General features: G+C 55.7%; 1 protein-coding gene across 1 annotated transcript; it reads right to left on the bottom strand.

Moving 5' to 3' along the window:
* Positions 1-1,296: 1,296 nt before the first annotated feature.
* On the bottom strand, positions 1,297-4,403 carry NANOS3 (nanos C2HC-type zinc finger 3). The gene is made up of 2 exons (XM_028520997.2): positions 3,599-4,403; positions 1,297-1,625 (listed from the first exon to the last, which is right to left on the bottom strand). The coding sequence occupies exons 1-2, from the start codon at positions 4,068-4,070 to the stop codon at positions 1,558-1,560; spliced, it is 540 nt and encodes a 179-aa protein (XP_028376798.1). The 5' UTR covers positions 4,071-4,403; the 3' UTR covers positions 1,297-1,557.
* Positions 4,404-19,335: the final 14,932 nt, after the last annotated feature.

Here is a 19,335-nt window from a genome sequence, read left to right on the forward strand (position 1 = left end):
CCAAAGGCAGTCACTGCACACCTGGTCCCACACAAGCCTGACCAAGTGGACCAAACCCGCTCCTTTATTAGTGGCTCTGCCTGTGGCCTCCGCAGTCAAACTCCTAGGACCATCTAACCATAATCCTTCCCACTGCCTTACACTCTGGGAGGCCCCGTTCAGGAGGGGAGCAAGTCAAATCAGAGTCCTGACACCACCTTCCTTGACCCCTCCAGGACATGCTAGTTCATCCATCCCTTGGGGTCCAAGCCCCAGAAGCTCTGGCTTATGTCCTTAGCAGCTTGCAGCAGCTGGGATGTTGTGTCCCCAATTCAGTTTGAAGATCCCTGAGGCCACCCCTCTGCATCTGTCCTTTCTCCCCTCGAAGCCTAGACAGCAGGCTGTCTTCAAGGTCAGGCCTCCATCCCTGGCTTTCCCCCTGGGTGGCCTCAGGTCCCAGTTCAAGGGCAGGGGGGGACCTGCAAACTCCATCCTGCCTCCACCCAACACCTGGAGAGAGACTGACTGTGTGGGTTGGGGATGGAGGGCAGCCCTTGGCTTAGGGAAGGACTGTGGCCATCTGCTGCTCCCTGGATGCCAGGGAACCAAGCTTTGGTGATGGAGGAGACGGACAAGGTTGGGGGTTCCTCTGAATACAGCCCCCCGGGAAAACCAGGTCAGAATGCCTGGGTGGGGAGGGCTCTGTATCTTTCCCACTCTTGCCCAAGCAGACCCAAATCACCTCCACAGTACCCTTGGGCAAGGCCTGGGCTGGCCTGCCCACCACAGGATATAGTCCCATTCCTTTCCCGCACCCCAGAAAGGCCTGGCATGTGACTCCATGGCCCCAAGTTGCTGGGACACTATGTGGTGATATAAACATTCACGGAGGGCCTCTTTGGTAAGGACAGTGTGGGGAGAGAGGCTTGGTCTGATTGTCTATCCATTTTCCCCCTTAAATCAGGCCCCTGCCCCCAGTGTGCAGGATTCTACCTATTTGGCCTGTTGATAATGTGAGGGCTGGGTGAAAGGGAGTTTGGAAACACCAGATGTCAGAGAAAGTGCCTTGCTAGTGTGCTAACCCAACAGCAAGGTTGTGCCCAGAAGTGTCAGGAAAGGGGCCACCCCTCAAGGCCCTACAGCCACCCTGTGGTGTCCACTCCCTTTTCTCAGTTCACCCCAGTGCCCCAGGTGAGCCAAGATCCAAACAGCAGTCAGGAAAGTGGGAACCAGAGTAATGTGCCCGGACTAACAGAGCCAGGACAGAGGAGCTGTTCCAGCTAGGGTCTCAAGACCAGGCCCATCAGACCCTTGAACCATTCATTCGCATTTATTGAGCACTGACTGGGTACCCTGTGTTGGGGAGGAAGGGCAGGGGTGTCCCAGGACCACCTCCTTCCTCACAGGGCTCTTTTGGCAGTATTTCCAGACCCTGCTTCCTTACTCAAGTCCCCAGGCTGGGGGAACGGTTCAGGGGAGGGTCCTGGCCAGGTGCATCTTGGAAATCCAGCCTTCAGGGAGTCAGCATCCCCAGGCCAGGGAAGGCAGCATCCCAGATGTCCTCCCTGCACCTGCCTCCTAGGCAGAAGTGGAGGGGCAGCAGAAAGAGGGTGAAGGTCCAGACGACTTCCTGGCACCTTTGGAACCTGGGTTTTAAAAGCGGATGGGGAGGAGAAAAACAGTAATAGGCAACAAGTCCTATGGCCAAAGTAGCAGTTCTACCTGCAGGGCTGGTGGGGCTCTGGCGCCACCCTGAGGCTGATGGTGGAATAGCACTCAAGTCACATTCTTGGACTATGGAAACCCGAGGTGAAACCCAGAACTGGACAGAGCGCAAAAACTCCACCTCTGGACTGCAGTGCTGCCCTCTCATGGCCATAGGGCTCCAGGATCCCGAATTTGTGATACCTTGAGTGTTACCAGGCAGGCCCGCCTCAGGCAGCCCTTCCCTACCAAGTGCAGGCTCCCTTACCCTTTCACTCCATATCCTGGGACATGAGTTTTCCTGCTCCCTCAGAATTAAGGGGAAAAGCATTCTGAGACCATCATCTCTATGTGTCCCTTAAATTTCCTGTGCCTCCAAGTTGGACCTCACCAAACCTCACAGGCATAGCATCTTCTGGAGGCGGTCTCTCATTATTAACAAATATTCACTTCGTAGCTATAGGAGGTAGGGTGGGGTCCTCCTGTGGGCTCACCACCCTCAAGGAGCCCACAGTCTGGTGGGGAGGTGGGTACCTCCCTACAGTACCCAAATAGGCAGCAACACCACCCCCATTAGACCCCCCTCCTCTGTTGGCTGACTACCCCATAATGTTGCTAAAATGGATTTGTCCTTTAAGACCCCGCAGAAGCTGAGGTCTTTTGCATCTATAATGATAACTGCTGCTAGTTTAAGCCTGAACTACTCAAAGCCTGCATGGTCCATGGCCCAGAAGCATAGCAGGCTCATGGGAAGCTGGTTAGAAATGCAGGTGCTCAAGCTTTACCCAAACCAAACATGCAGAATCGAAATCTCCATTTGATGAGCAAGATCGGAGTGACCTCACATGGTGGGCCACGCAGGTGAGCAAAGCATGTTTAGACCTGAGGGGGCCTCCAGCTATAGGTCTCTCCTAAGCTACAGCCCCAAATGCTCTCCTGGGCTGCTCCCCACACGGAAAATTCATGGGGCTCCCCTCCAGTCCGACATCTGACTGGGGACTGCTGGGCCATTCCCTACAGCCTACCTGGAATACCTCTGCCTGGAGAACCAACACTCTCAACAGTGCCTCTTCCAACACTCTCAAATCCATTCCCACAGTCCAGCTGCTTAGCCAATGTCCTAACACACTCAACACACAGACCTGGTCTTGCCTCTTTTGTAGCTCCTTATTAGTGCCCAAGTCCAAACTCTTTAATGTGACCTACAAGGCCCTATAGGCCCCTTGGCTGTCCCAAAATCTCTGACATCTCCTCCTCCAGCATACAAGCACACACTCCCAGTCCGTTCCTAAGTTCCTGAACAAGCCCCAATGCCTGGGCCACACTTCCAACTCCCCACCAAACAGATTTAGGCTTCCTAAAGTCACTTCCTCCAGGAATTCCTCCTGAACTCGCTCATCTGGATCAGGTGTTTTCTCTAGACTTCCCTGTTCAGCGCCCTGTGTTTTAAATGCTGCTTTTCATCTACTTTGTCTACCACTGGCCCAGGCCAGTGCTTGGCACAGAATGGCAAACAAAGTACTGGCAAATGAATGAAGAAATAAGGAAGCTGGGTAGGGTTCAGAGCATCTGAGCAGCTTCTCTCAGGCCACACAGCTGCTCAGTGCCAACCAGTGTCAAGCCCCTGCTGTACCTGTCCCCAGACCTCACTGTTTGCTAGTCCACCTGGCTTCCCTGCCAGGTCACGAATGCCTGGAAAAGGATGGCATTTTCTGCAAGGGCCCAAAGAGGGTGAATCCCTTGCCCAAGACCACACAACACAGTCAACCCCCAGTTTACCCACATCGGGCCACACTTCTGGAATACTCTTCTAAGGTTTCTGCACTGATTCTCCCCAACCCTCTGAAGTAGGAACTTGGGTTAATTCCACTTAAAAGAAGAAGGTCCCCCCTCCACAGCAGATTTCCCCAGACACCTGCACTGGCTCTTCCTGCTGCTGCTGCTCCTCTTCTGCGGTGACCAGAATCCTGTGTCCTCGCCTTGTCAGGCCGGGCCAACTTCTTGCCTGCGGAGTTGCGGGTGGTGCAGCTGTAGACAGAGGTGTAGCCTTGGCCAGTGAGTGGGCAGAAGCGGCGGGTGTGGGCATGATCTCGAGTGGCACCACACTGGGGGCACACGTAGTCTCGAAGTATGGGGCACAGCACCCGGCCTGCGTCATCCTTGAGCATGTGGGACTGGTAGATGGCCCGGGACTCGCCGTTGTGTTTGCAGAAAGAGCACAGGCGTTCTGGACCTGGCGAAGGTTCTGGGCTGGACCTCTGATCCCCTCGTCCTGGTGTTGGTTCTGGCTGGGAGTCTAGTTTGGTCTCAGGCTCTTCTTCCCCACGCAGAGCCTGCACCAGACGTGCCAAACCCAGGTAATCTGTCCACAGGTCGAAGGTCCCCATGGCTGGGTCACAAGTGCCAGGCAGAGGGGCAGAGAGAGAAGAAACCCTGCCTGCCCCAAGCTTGTCCTTCTCTTCCTCCCTGCCCCTCCCTTTCCCCCTCTGGAGCCTAGGAGTCTGGGCTGTCAGTTCCCTCCTTATACCTCCAAGGGGTTTTGAAGGGGAGGGAACAGGCCCTGGGAGATTCCTTATCGTCACAGGGGGGCTAGCTGTCACTCCCTGTAAATGCACCTGACAAAGAGTTGTATGGTCTCTGAGTGGGGCAAGGGGGAATGACAGGACACAGTCTGCAGGGGGCACCTGCAATTTGGAGCCACATACCCCACCCAGAGGGCATTGGAAGGGCTATCCTCCACCACATATCCTTGGAGGAGGTCAGCCACCCTGCCCTACAGGGTTTTGAGGGGGAGGATGGAAGACCCACCCTCAAGACAAGCATTGATGTAACCTGTAACTTAGTAACTGCTTCCTGCCTTCCCTTAGGCTAGGGGAAGGGCCAGGCCCCTGGGCCTTTTGGGGAGAGGGGGAGCTGCTGATTCTCCAGACAGCACTGAAAGGGGGATGGTACCGGGCTAATGGGACCAAGGCTTTTAGCTCTGGGCTCCCTCAGGGTGCTTTCACACCCATTGTCTCAATGGAACCTCTATTAATGGATGAACAGACTGAGGTATGAAGCCACCTGCCCTTAGGGTTATTCACAAAGACTAACACAAAGCCTGCCTCCCCCATCTAATTACTGGATCCCAGAGGCTAGGTGCTGGCCCTGGTCTGTCCTGGGGTGGTGAGGGGGTGAGATGGGGAGTTTGGGGACAACAGAGGCACAGGTTGGGCTAATGAGGGGACCCTAGCACTCACTCCAGCCTTGATCCTCCCTCCCTCAATGAGACCTCAGCTCAGTCTGAGAATGGTGGGGAGTCACCCAGGTGGGGCACAGACATGCAGGTGGCGGCATCAGCCAGCATCAAGGTGCTAGCTAGGTGGGCGATGGAGGATTGGTGCAAGGAGGGTGAGAAAGCTGAGGCCAGGACCTGGACACAGAGAAGTGGGTCCACACCACCTACCCACCCTCATTCATTCAAGAAGCTTTTGTGGAGCCCTTAGGGAACAGACTCATCACTCCCTTTTAGAAAGGTTTTTCTGCTGCCCAGTCACCCCCCACCCCCACCCCAACCCTCCAGGATCTCTTCCCCAAATCCAGCTGTGTCCATCAGGGTCCCAGACACCAGCCCTTCCCAAGCAGTGAGAGACTGGGGTCAGGGTGAGGTACAGGCTGAGCAACTTTGGGGGAACTCATGGTGGGTCTTGTCCCCCAGCCCACTCCCCTCAGGCTGTGTGCGGCCCAGCCACAGTGACATTCATCCCTCGGTGGGTCTGGCCTCTGTTCTCACAACCCACCGACAACAATGAATGTTGATTGTGACCTTCGCTGTGGCCTAAAGGAGGGGATGTGTTCAGGTAGGACCTGGCCCCAGATCTGGAAAGTGGGGAGTCACAATGGGTGGACGGCAGTTCCAGGCCTCGGGGTCCACTCAACGGTCGATGGTTTGCCTGAGCTGCCCAAACTCACCGACAGGTTGAATGTTCCCCCAGGCCCTTGGCAACTTCTGGAGTGGGGGAGTGGGGGCAGGAAACCAGAGAGGTGAGGGAGGGAGGGACCTATTGACTCATTAAGTCAGCAAACAGTAGGTGCCAACTGTGTGCTCCAGGACCTGGAAAAGCACAAGATTAATATCAATAGTTGTAATGGTAGGTATTTATGTAGACTTTGGTGCATGGATGTAGCAGTACTGGGAGCTGGGCTTTCCTCAAAAGGGAGCTGGAAGATGCAAACCCCACTTGTCGGTTTGGGAGACTGAGGCCAGAGGGCACCACTCCAAGCAGCCTCTAGATGTGTCTGACCACTCTGCTATTCTGGGGTGTGCGGGGGACATCATGCAACAGAGAGATAAACAAGTAATTTTAATACAATGTATACCTTCTGTGAGCCTCACCCTGTTCCTGGGCAGGACTGTTTATGAACCACAACAACCCTTGGGGGTCACCAGAGTCTCCACTTTGCAAATTTAGGACTCACACTGGAGCCGCTGCCAGGCCCACCCATAGGTCCACTTGCCCACTGGACAAGGGAGAGGCAAGAGGACCCAAGGAGACACCTGCTGCCCTCCTGCAGAGTCTCAGGCATCTGAACTCAGGCCCTTGGTGATGTAAGAAGGGTGCACCCTCAGACATCACAACAGACTGCTGGCAAATAGCTGCTTGGCCTCCCACTGTGGCAAGATGCTGCCCCCTCCCCACTTCCTCCTGGTAAAAGGGGCCTCCAGTCTCTCCCTGCGGGGGCCTTGGAGTGCTGGGTGACTGCTCCCTCCGGTGCCCCCTATCTGGGTTTATGGACTCCGAAGACGACCTGGAGAGGGTCCTTCAATTCCCCAGCCCCCTCCCATTTCACTCAGGGGAATATGGAGCCCCAAAGGAACCCCTTAGTGTAACCCTAAGGTGGATCAGGGGCCCCAAGTGTGCTAAGCTTAAATAAACCCTAAAAGGTCCCTGTTGTAGGCAGCCTGAGCCAACACAGCCCTGCAACACCCTCCCCTGAGATCCCAACACAGATCCTGCCCCAGGACACCCGCTGCTCTAAACTCACCAACCCTGGCCCCTCCCCAGGACCCATCCTCTTAAAGCCCACCCACCTATTACCAGGCCCTAGGACCCTCCCTCTAAAGCCCACCCATATAGATTCCCATGGAGCCCACCTTCAAACTCAACCCCTAGAAATCTTGTCCCCTAAGCCAGTCCTCAAAGAGCATAGCTCCCCTAAAGACCACCTCCCAGGCCCCTAAGCTGCCCTGTGGTACCCCACATTGTGCCAGCCCCAGGAGCTACCAAAGTCACAGAGCCCCTCCCCTTAGGACCCTCCCCTGGAACCCGCCTGCCTAGACTCCCACGGACCGCGTCTCTAGGGAGTCCCCAAGGCCATCTCCGTGGAGCCCAACCCCCTTAGGGTCCGCCCCCACAGGACCTGACCCCAAACCTGAGCCCCTCGAAGCCCGACCCCCGCAAGACTGGCCGCATTAAATTTTTCCAACTCATGAAGCCCTTTCCCCAAAGCCCAGCCTCTCGTCCCCTGGCCGGGGTCCCGTCACGACCCCAACCCTGTCGGAAGCTCGGGGTGGACGCCCTCTCCCCTGGCCCATCCGCCCGACCAGCAGGGCCCTCTTCGGTCCCGGAGGTGGGTGGGCCGCGGCCGGGGCCCCTCCCCCTTACCCCCACAGGCACCCGAGTTCTTCCGAGGAAGGATGCCTGCCTTGGGGTTGGTGGTCCCAGCAGAGAGAATGCCAAGAACTCTGGGGAGGAGGGTCGGCTGGGAGGGCAGAGATAGTAATGATAACTCTTTATATATTATTAGGATGCCCGTCTTATCGATGAGGAAGGTGATGCTCTGAGAGTTTGGTTTACAACTCTCAGAGGCTCCTCACAAGCTTTGTGCTTGGTGATTATGAACCTAGAATGCGAGGTCAAGTCCGAGGCACTCTAACCACATTCAGGGGCCCCTTTCTCCCGCGCTGTCTCTCCGCTAGCTTCCCGGAGGGCTATGATCTTTGCCTACCGAGAAGGAAGGTCCCTGCAAGTGGTTGGTCTTCCCCAAATCGGGAAGGATGCGCTGGTCGGAGCAATCAGGGCGGCTGGGCCGGGTAGGTGGGCGGGGCCTCCCACGGAGGGGAGGGACCGGAGTAGTGCAACCCCGCCCCACCATGTGGGGGAGGGGTTATCGGGGGCCAGCCCGGGGTCTGTCTCCCTTTGTCTACGGAGGTCTGCGTAGAATTCCCGCCCTTGCCCTCGGTGTCTGTCTGGATCTGCCTGTCTGGGTCTGCCTGTGCCCCTCGCCGGCCTGTATTTGTCGGGGTCTCCTGCCCTGCGAGTGCTTGTCGCTGGCTGTCTGGATCCTCCTGTGGTTGTCCGGCTCTTTACACCTGATCTGTGTCTGTCGGCCTGCCCCCTCACCGTCTGCGTCTCACTGTCGGGACTTGGGACTTGGACCGTGGAGGGTGTGGAGCTGACTGTCCCTCCCGCCAAGGGTCCTGAGGCCTTCTGGAGAGCCCATTGGGCTTCCATTTGACTTTGAAGCCCAGCACGGTGGGTGGAACTGTCTCCTCCCACTCCCAACCATAGGCCCCCGTGCAAAGCAGGGGTGCCCTTCATGGCTAATTTGGCCCTCATTCCTCTTCTTCCTGGGACCCCTCTTCTGACAGGCTGGGAGGGTTTGTCTGGACAGGGGGCTGGGAATGAGTGGGGTGAGGGAAGCCTTCCAGAAGTCACACTGACCCAGACAGGGCCCACCCCCACCCCACCCCCACCCTGAGTTGCAAGAAGGCAGGGCAGATGGTGCAGGTCTGGGGTCAGGGTCAGAGGTGAGAGGGTGATGGATGGAGGCAACTCTGCCATCAAGTTGAAGGAGGAGGAGTGGGGGGCAGGGTGCCTGGCAGCCTATGTGCATCTCTATCTGTATGTCCATGCACGTGTTCCTGTGTGTGTGTCCCAGTGTGCCCATTTCCTTGTGTGTATGCATAAACCTGTGGGGAACAAGGGGGAGGAGGTGGTCAGGGTCTGGCAGACAAAGAGCCCATTCATTATGTGGGTATGGTAACAGCATGCATGGGGGTCCCCAAGTGGGGTCCTGTTGATTGTCTAGACTGGTGGGTAGGGGGTTCCTCACTTCCCCCATACCTGTGTGGCCTCTCGGGTTCCCATTCTGCTCTCCTCATGCCAGCTCCCTGCTTCCACTGGCTGCTCGAGGACCCTGCCAGACCTGGGGGTGGCCAGAGGGCCAGAAGCCCAGCTTCCTTCCGAAGCCTACCAGAGCTAGGGTAGGCAAGAAGGCTCTGGTTTCTCTGGGGTTAGGGTTGGGGCCGTGAAGGGACCTGAGGCCAGCTGATGGGAAATTTAGACACTTCTGTGGCTTGGGGTGCCAGGTGACCCTGGGTCTAGGTCAGGGTTGACTCTGTTTGAAAACAGGCAGCAGGGTCCTGTTACAGGGGAGCTGCAGTGGGCTTGGGGTCCCAGCTACTCCCTTGGGCAGGCTATTTTGGAAGTCTGTGGGTGTCTGTAACTCCAGGTAGGTGTGTACGACAGTGGGCAGCTATCTCTGTGCCAGTTGTGTGTATATGTCAGCACGTGTGTTGGTGCTTCTGTGGGCTTCTGTTTGTGTGTGGATGTCAGTGTGACTGTGGGTGTGTGCCAGGCTAATTGTGGGTAAATGCAGGTCGATGTGCGAGCCAGTGTATGTGGGTGTCTGGCATATGTCAGTGTCACTGAGGGTGACTGTAGTCTGTGTCATCCAATTGGGGGCCCCCACACCCCTCACTAAAAGGTCTGTTCCAGGAGGGCAGGGGTTTTGATCTTTTAAAATTTTTTTTAATTTTTTATCTTTTGGAGAGAGAGGGAGGGAGAAAGAGGGAGAGAAACATCAATGTGTAGTTTGCCTCTAGAGTGCCCCCGACTGGGGACCTGGCCTGCAACCCAGCCATGTGCCCTGACTGAGAATTGAACCAGTGACCCTTTAGTTTGCAGGCTGGTGCTCAAGACACTGAGCCACACCAGCCAGGGCAGATTTTGATTTCTTCTACCTCCAGTGCTAGAATGGTACCTGGTTCATAACAGATGCTCAATAAATGAGCACTGGATTTATAGCCATCCAGGTGACTGGATTTCTGAGAGTCTCTGTGTCATCTTTCCTATGGATCTATGTGTGCCATTGTGCATATGCCATTTTATTTGTCTGTGTTAATATTATTGTAGGTGTCCAGGGGTATAGTCAAGTGCTAGAGTGGGTGACTATGGGCACAGGTACTGTTGGCAGGTTCATACCTGTCTGTGGGTGACAGTGTCATGGTGACACCTACGAAAGGAGGATCCTGTTGTTTTACTGTGGGCAGCAATGTGTCAGCATGTGCAGCTGTGGTGTGTGTGTGTGCGTGTGTGTGGCTACCTGGATGCCGGTGGATGCCTGTGGGTAAGTCCTTAAGAAGGCACAAACATGTCTATGTGTATGTGTCTCTCTGCTTGTATCAGGATGTTTAAAATATCTGTTGTCACAGTTTTCCTGGGTGGCAGCCTGTGGGCACCCATCTGAGACAGAGTGCATTGGAGTGTCTGTTTGTGGGAGAGAACTATGCGTGTGGCAGTGCTGTGTGCAAGGCTGTGACCACACCATGGCTACTGTCAGTGGTGGCTGAATTTTTCTATTTGGCAGTGTTTTCATGGGATGTCCTCGTCATTGAGGGCGATGTGTGCGCCCACGTGGCGCTGTTACTGTGGGTCAGGTGCATGTGTGTTTGACCAGCTACCCTGAGGGTGATTGAGTGATGGGGATGCTGTGTGTGTGCAGTGTGTGGACTTGGGGGTCTCCCTCGGCGACTCGGAAATATCTGTGACTCTGTGAGTGAATGCATGCATCTGTGGCAGTGCAGGGCCGTGGGACACTGGTGGATGGGAAAAGAGATGAGGGGACTGAGTGTAGGGGGGGTTACTTCGCAGCTCCCACCAGTCCATGAGAGGTCTTCTGCATCCCTTCCACCTCCAGCAGGCCTTCTAGGGCAGCTTCCTGTGAGCGGCTCCCTGTTGCTTTAAAAGGACTCCCCAGCAGTGGAATTCGGGGCCATTTTTCCTTTTTACGGCCAGTTTTGGAGGGCGTGTTCCTGTTAGCAAACCTTGGCCCCAGTAAATACTCTGCAGCCGCCTCTGGTAATGACAGACCGGCGGGGAGCACAAGGAGGACCACCGCCGCAGCCAGGCCGGAGCAGGGCCCCCACGAGGATCTCTCTCTGCAGGGCCCGCGCAGGCCCGCGCGCCCGTGAACTTGGCCGGGGCACCCTCTGGAACGCGCGCGCCGGGCCGGAGCCTCTACTAGCCCTTCATTTCCGAGATCCTCACGGGATCTGCGACCCCAAGAACAAAGCTTGCCGCCGCCCTGTCCTGGGGCCTCCCCGCCGTCAGGTGTCAGGCAGGCGGCCGGGGGTCCCTACTACCCCCACCCCTCTAGCATGCGTCCCCGCCCCTTGGGGGCATCTTGGCCCGTGCTCCCCCCCTTGGGTGACCCCGGTTCGGGGACTTCAGGGCCTCTTCCCTTGGGGGCGTCCGGTCCTCCCCGAGCCCGTGCTCCCGAAAGGCAAGACGCAGAGATGCCGCCGGGGCCTCCCCGCCCCCCTTCCCCAGCCGCCGCAACAATGGAGGGCCGGGCCGCAGAGGCCGGGGCCCCCGCCCCCGGACCCACAGCAGGTGCGCGAGGGGGCTGCGGCCGGGTCTCGCCGCCGTTCCGCCCAGCCGCGTCCCCAACCCAGGTGCCGCCCCCAGCCCGCCCGACACCCGTGCTCACCTCGTTTTGGGTCGCTGCCTCGTGCCCCCTCTTGTTTCCAAAACCTGCCCGGAAAAGCCCCCCGAGCCAAGGCTCCAGCACGGGAAATTGCATTTCGGCGGCCCCGGGGCTGGGCGGGGGCTCCCCAGGACGCGGGCAGGGGGAGGGATCGCGGACCTTCGGCGCCGGCTCGAACCCGCGGCCACCGCCTCCCGCCAGCCCGCCAGCCAGTCTGTCTCGGTGACGTGCCCGCGCTCCCCGCCGCCGCCGCCCCCGCCCTCCTCACCGCGCCGCGCCGAGCGGTGGGTCCTCCAGTCGTGGCCGTATGCGCCCCGAGACTTCCCGCTGGACGCACAGGGACTCACGCGGAGATGTCCACGGTGCCAAGACGCAGCTCCTGGGTCCCCAGCGGGGGGCACGGGGGCGCGAACGGGTACAGGCAGGGACTGGGACGCATGCAGGCCTCTAAAGCGAATGGGGAGCACACGCCACACGCGCACAAAGGCACTCGGACCACAAACACAGGGAAAGAAGTGCAAGGAGCTGTGAGACACACACTCACGGGAGGGCGTGGTGGGACACGGAGGGGCACTGAGGCACTGATTACACGGGAAGAGCTGTAAAACCGAGCTACACTCACAGGGACAGACATACACATGCAAAAAACAGAAACTACATCCAAGGGGCAGGAGGAAGGGCCTCAGAGAGGAAGCCAGGGCACATGCAGAAAACACACATGCACGTACTCATAGCGATGGCCACAGACACACAGACACTTAGGGGCACACACAAGATACACAGGCACACAGGCATACACATAGAATACACATTACCTGCTCACCCACCAGGTGCACAGTTGTGGGAGCACCTGGACACAATACCCTAGCATACATGGATATATACATAGACACAACATATGGATCTATACATGGAATAGGAACACACTCACAGAGACATGCTAGGCACAGCCTCGGGGGCATACACAGACACACAAATATATGCACAATCACTTGTGTGCAACGGGCAGAGATACCTGAAATTCAAAGAACCAATACCCACACCCATAAAACCGCAGGCCCACAGGGGTCTTTACTAACACACAATATACAAGGACAGTTGGAGATGTGCACCTGGGACCATCTGGAGCAGGTACACAATGGCCAGGTTCACAGGCCACACACAGGAGGTCATTATAAAGTTGTACCTGGGTTGGGACTCTCCTAATCAATCAGAGATGCTCACATGGAGCCCCCATGCTCACACTGAAAGGGTACACACAAACACACTGCAGGGACCCTACACTGGCAGACACTCCCTTCAGGGGCCCACCTACTCCCCAACACACACACACACACACACACCCACCCCAGCCACTGCCTGTGCCACCGGCTGGTTGGAAGGAGGTCACCTCAGGGCAGACAACGGTGCCAGGCGGGGGGCCTCCTATTGGCTAGTGCTGAGCTGGATTTCTCCTGTTCGTCTCTCACGCCCATCTTAAGAAGGAGTTAGAGAAGCTTTTGAGCCCCCTTCCCCTAAGCCCAGGCTTTAACCTTTGAGGGGGCATGGTTGTTTCCACCTGGCCGTGCTCCCCCCATCAGAGTCCTGCCTCAGTTTCTCCTTGATAAGTCCCCTTTCCCTATACCTGCCCCCTTCCTTCAGGTGTCAACCCAGAAAGCCAGCTGACTCAAAAGAATTATGTCTCCAGGACCTCCAGACTGGGGTCCAGCCCTACTCTGTACCTCACATAAATGCCCACCCCCATGGAGTATAATTCCCTGGGGGGAAGCTGGACAGAAGAGGATGGGAGTAAATAGTAATTAAACCTCCTTGGGTGGAGTTTGGTTTATTGTTGTCCCTCCTGTGCTCTCCTTTCAAAATGAAAAGGGAAGGAGGATGCTCTGAAATACATTGTTCATTCACTCATTCATTTATTCATCCCCAATCATCTGGACTCTTCTCAGCAGGCCAATGAAGTGAACATTGTCCTTTTTACACATGAACAAGTGAGACCCAGAGGGGCTGCCCTTGCCTAAGGTGGCAGGGCTTGGAAGCCGCAGAGCCAGGATTCTGTGAGAGGCCTTTCCCCACCTCTGCTAAAGCACGGGCCTGAAAAACTCCATCTGGCTCTCCAGCTCGCCGAGCTTCCCACGGCCACCGGCAGGGGGCAGCAGACTCCAGAGCCCTCCCCGCTGCGGGGGCGAACTGGCTCTCAGCTCGCTTTTCCTGTGTCGACTCCCGCCCCGACACCGAAGCTGAGGTCGCTGCCTGGAGCCCGTAGGCTGGAACCTTCACTGCTCAAATGCAGAGGCCCCAGCAGGAAAGAACTCTTCTTAAATTGAACCTCCCAGAACTGATGTTTCCACAAATGCCTCATGTGCATTTTCTTCTTTTTTAAATTTGTATTTATTGATTTGAGAGAGAAACATTGATTTGTTCCACTTATGTATGCATTCATTGGTTGATTCTGGTTTGTGCTCTGACTGGGGATGGAACCCACAACCTTAGCATATCAGGATGATCCTCTAAGCAACTGAAGGCAACTGAACGTTCAGGTGGAGATGCTCACGTTGTCTTTTAATGTCTAGCTCTACTCCTTGCTGCAACACATTGGCTGGGTGGACAGCCTCTGTATTCCTGAACCGGGTCAGACTAGGAGAGAGTATTTCTGGAGCCTGGCCCAGTGGTCAGTCCTCCCAACCCCAGGGTCCTCTGAATATCCCCCCTGAGCCCAGCACAGGATGGGAAGGGCAGTGGGGGAAGCCCCAGTGCCCTAGCAGCCTGATTCCTCTGGGCGTGGGAACCGCTTGCCCCAGCCCCCAGTTCCTGGGGCCCCTGCCAGTGCTGACTCATAGGGGACCCACTGCTGTGACTCAGCAGCAGCTCTTCCTGAATGTCTCCCCTAGAGAGTCCCAGCCCCAAGTCACTTCCAGTCCCCTCGGGAGTCTCCTCAGGGACCCAGATGGTAGCTGGGGGGGTGTGTGAACCAAAAGGCCCTTCTCAACTCTGTCAACCCAGAGAGAGCCTCAGCCCCAGAAGCCCCCGAGGGTGTGACCATGGATGAGTGTGCTGGGTCGTGGGGCCTGTGTGTGCCCAGATGTGTTGGTAGTTTGCACACCCAGAGAAACCTAAAGAAGGCAAGGCCCAGACAGTGAGGGCACCTTTCTCTGCACTCTGCTGGAGTCTGGGCAGGGATACTCCAGGGCCATATGAGGCCCTGGGCCGAAAGCTCATTCCCTCAACCACAAACCAGCTTTTCTAGCCATCTTCCCATCTCTTGAAATGGCAGCTCCAGCATTCCAGCCACTGGGGCCAAAACCTTTCTTAAGGAATGCAATCTATTAACAAATTCAGTCGCTGTCGCTTCTAATGAATCTAAAATCTCACCCTCTCCAGGGCCCCCACACAAGTCTGGCCCCCATCCTCTCTCCTGGGCCAGCGCAGTTGTCGCCTCCATGTTCTCCGGGCCTCTCCCTCACAGTCTGTTCCTCAGCCGAGGGCCCCTGTGAGCACCCTAGTAGGAAAGCATCTGTCCTTTGTTCAGAACCACCACAGCTCCAAGTTTTACATCAAAAGCCCAAGGCCTCCCCACAGCCCTGCACGTTCTAACCCATTGGCTCCCTCTGCTCACCTCTCTCCCTCACTCACTCTTCTGGCTACAAGGGCGTCCTCGCTGTTCCTGGAACACACCAGGCACTTGCAGCCTAGTCTCAGGGCCTTTGCACTGGTGGCTGCTCCCTCCACCAGAGCCTCTCTTCCACCAGATACCCACATGGCTGCTTCCCTCACTTCCTTCTGGTCTCTGCTCAAATATCACTTCCTCAGTGAGACACACTGCCCCCCACAGTTAAAGTTGTATGTCCTTGCTTTATCCTGATCTATTTTTTTCCACTGCCCCATTGCTTTTGACCACACTGTATGTTTGACTGCATATCTTGTTTCTTGTCTGTCTCCTCTTACATTTCAGCTCCTCCAGAGCAGGAAGCTTCATTCTGATCAGAATTATGCAGCAAGAGCAGAGCCTCAGACAATATCTGCGGCATCTATGTATTGATAACTAACATGTTCCTAGCATGCTGAGGAACAAAATAGCCATGGAACCTACTGGCCACTGTATGATAAGGGGACAGTCACATAGCTCTCTGAGTGCAATGGAGAGTGTTCAGTGCTGAGAGCCAGGGGCACAAGAGAGTACAGAGGAGGCATGGGGCCAGCCTGGAGGATGGGGTAAAATCAGGGAAGGCTTCCGGAGGAGGTGTTAAGCAGGGCCTTGACAGCCCCTGAAGAATTTGGATTAGAGTAAGATGTAAAGACCTAGAGGGTTTTTCTTCTTAATCAGGTTTATTGAAATATAATTTACATAGAGCAAAACTCAGTCTTTATACAGTTCTATGAGTTTTGACAAATGCATACAGTTGTGTAACCACTGCCTAAATCCCTAAATAGCAGAGTCCTTGGGAGGTTTTAAGCAAGAGTATGAGCTCACATGCACTGGGCCATTACCACAGCAGAGAGGACAAGGCTGGAGGCAGAGGGTGAGTGGGGTGACCAGTGTAGCTGTCCAGACGAGAAGAGCAGGGACCTGGGAGACAGGTGGAAATGAACAGCTTCAGGAAGTAGGGCCGACAGATCTTAGAGATAGATCACACGTGGAGACTGAGGAACCAAGGAGGAAGGGTGGGGGTCTCCTGGGGCAGAGCGAGTTGGAGGCACCTGTGAGACACCAGGGAGTACACGTTTAAAGAAAGGGTCGTCAGTAGGTGATGGCCAAAGGTATGCCCAGGGAGGATGGCATTTGAGAGGCATTCAATAAAAAGACTGAGGAGGAGGAGGGACATCAGGCGGACATAGAGTGCGGAGACCAGGGAGGAAGTGGGCATACTACATAGAGGTTGAAGACAGCAATGACTGAGAAAAGTGGTCTGTCTTGAAAGCTTGATGTCAGTAGTGGGGCCAGGCAGCCACTGGAGGAGTCCTCGGGAGGGAGGGGAGCAGAGGCGGTGTGCCCTGCACAGCGTCCCCCAAAGGAAGTTTATTGCGAACCAGAAAAGCCAGCCAGCACCACTGTGTCCATTTAGTAGCCACATTCTAAAAAGTAGAGGACACAATTTAGGTTGCTACCTGAGTTTGTCTTCCAAGCTGCAGCTTCTTTTTGCTCAAATAAATGCTTTTATTTATTTTTCATTTTAATTTTTTATTTTAGAGAGAGGGGAAGGGAGGGGGAAGGAGAGGGAGAGAAACATCCATGTGAAAGAGAAACGTCTATTGGCTGCCTTCTGTATGTGCCCCAACTGGGGATCCAACCTGCAACCCTGGCATGTGCCCTGACCTTTTTGGTTTGCAGGATGATGCCCAACCAACTGAGCCATGCTGGCGGGGGCTCAAATAAATGCTTTTTAAAAAATGTAACAGGTGAAATGAATGTTAATATTTGATTTACCCCACTGTATCCAAAAGTGTCACTTCAACATATAATCAAAATAAAAAGTATCAATGAGATATTTTACATTCTTTTAAAAAACATGCATACTTACAACATCTCTCCGTGTGGACTAGCCACGTTGTGGGTGCTCAGCAGCCATGTGAGAAGCGGCGAACTCACTGGAGTGTGCAGGTCCAGACAGAACCTGATTTTGCTTTTGTATGACTCACCTCACTCACCTCTCCCTAATCCCAGCCCTATCAGATCCTGTCTTTATTTTAAAATTTGAAGTTTTTGTTCTCTCTGAATTTTTTACATTAATTTTGATTTTCAAAAATATCTCACTCAAACATTATTTAATCTCCCCTGCAAAAACCTGTACACAAATGTTCACAGCAGCATTATGCACATTAGCCCAAAAGTGGAAACAATCCAAATGCCCGTCAACTGATGAACGGACTTTTTTAAACGTGGTGTCTTCCGTGCCACATATTATTCGGCAATAAAAGGGAATGAAACAGTCAGACATGCTACAACATGAATGAACCTTGCAAAGTGAATGAAGCCAGTCATAAGGCACATTGTACGAGTCCATTCATACATAGAGAAAAAGTGGGTGAGGGGTGCCAGGGGCTGGGGGACAGTGGGGAATGTGGGGAGTGATCGCCAATGGATACTGGGTTTCTTTTGGGGTGGTGATAATGTTTGAAACTTGGCTGTGGGGAGGGTTGTACAACTCTGAATATACTAAAAACGTTGAATTATATACTTTAAGTAGGTCAATTGTATGATATGTAGATTTTATCTCAATAAAGCTGTTATAAAATATTTAATCTTGATTACTGAGAGTGTCGGTGCCCACTTAAATTTTGTGGCCCAGCTTTACTCTCCTCATCCTAGCCCCACCCTGCTGTCCATTCTGCCAGGCCTAGGAGGGGCAGCTAAAGTGGGGGGAAGGCCCCAGGGTAGGCAGGGAGGGTGGTAGAGCCAGGGAGAGGCGGCCAGTCTGCCTCTCCCCAGCCAGCAGCTCTCTCCTTGCCAGCAGTCACTGCAGGAGAGACAGGCTCCGGGGAGAAGAATGGTGGCTCCTTCTAAGGTGTCTCCGAAGCCTGATTCCAAGGGGCCCAGCCTGCCTGCCTTTCCAGACATCCTGACTCAATTTGCCCACTGTGTGCGTGTGACCCTCGGCTGTCCCTCGAGTGACTCAGGCTGCCTGGAAGCCCCCTCCTTGGGGATGCCCGGCTGCCCATGGTGACTTTTCACAGACATGGCGGAAGAAGGCCGGCTCCTCCCAGACCCAAGCCCTACGCTTGGGGGCAGCCCAGCAGAGCCTTGGCCCCACAGCCCACCCTGCAGAGGGCCTAGGGGCTGGGGTGGGCCGTGGGGAGCTCTTCTCAAAGGACCTTTGTGGGAACGGCTGCGTGTGGAGGGGGGCTGCGGGGGGACGCCGCCCTGCGTGACTCAGGCTTCATTGCTGGGTGGTGAGTCACGCCCAGGCCTCCTTCCCGCCGTTCGCCCGCAGCAGGTGCTGCCAGCCCCAGCTTCAGGATGCAGGCCTCGGAAGCCATGTTCACGCCACCACCCTTCCCTGGGCCTGTGCCCCACACTCATATCCAGGGGCGACTGCTTGACTGCTCTGACCTCCTTGCCCTGTAGGGCTCTGCCAAGGAGAGAACTTTCCACCCCTCCTCCCCTCTTTGGTGGGGGGGCAGAGCCCTGGTAGCGAGTTGTGACGGACGTTGTCTCACTATTGATTCAAACAATCTTCAAACCACCTGGGAGGTAGGGTGTTGTTGCTACCTCTGGTTAACAGATAAATTGAGGCTCGGTGAGGTTATGGAGTTTGCCCAAAGACACTGGAGATCAAACTCAGAGTCCAGGCATGCAGAAGCTGCTCAAAGGGGAGTGTAACTGCTTATTAATGCCAACTGCCTGGTGCATGAGTGACAGGTTACTGCAGCGTGCAGTGTGCACCCATTTTACTGACGAGCAGCACACTGAGGTTCTTAAGTCACAGACCGAGAGGCAGAGGCTGGGCCAAGATTCGAAGGAACCCTGGAGGCCAGGCTCTGCTCCGCCGCTTCCCCACGGGCCTTGGGCGCCCACTTGGGGCTGGCGCGCCCCCGCCGCCGGGCCCCTCCAGCCGCCAGGGCGGCTGGACTCGGGCCGCCCGCCAGGCTGCCGGGCGCCGCGCCCACCCGCATCATGCCGCTGTGAGTCACCGCGCGCCGGCCCCGCCCCCACGCCAACAAACAGCACGTTGCCAGGCAACCGCAGCCGGGAGGGGCCGCCCCGGCTCCAGACGGCGCAAGTTCGAGCCTCTAGCCGGTGGGGAGCTGCGAGGGGCTCCGGACCCGGTGGTCTTACCTTGAGTAGGGACTCAGATCAATCTTGCCGCTATGGTGGGCACAGAGATGAGGGTGAAGGAGGCAGCTGTGGTTCCATGAGGGAGAACAGAGGGCATCCTTCCCCAAGCCAGATCCATTCCTGGCTCTCCAGAG

This window comes from Phyllostomus discolor, chromosome 8 (genome assembly GCF_004126475.2).
Source record: "Phyllostomus discolor isolate MPI-MPIP mPhyDis1 chromosome 8, mPhyDis1.pri.v3, whole genome shotgun sequence".
Classification (NCBI taxonomy): domain Eukaryota; kingdom Metazoa; phylum Chordata; class Mammalia; order Chiroptera; family Phyllostomidae; genus Phyllostomus; species Phyllostomus discolor.

Excerpts from the sequence above, each read along its gene's own strand:
- NANOS3 (XM_028520997.2), bottom strand. The coding sequence starts at position 4,070 with ATGGGGACCTTCGACCTGTGGACAGATTACCTGGGTTTGGCACGTCTG. Across the intron at positions 1,626-3,598 it reads AGCAGGAAGAGCCAGTGCAG|GTTCCAAAGGTGCCAGGAAG; the intron begins GTGTCTGGGGAA and ends TTTAAAACCCAG.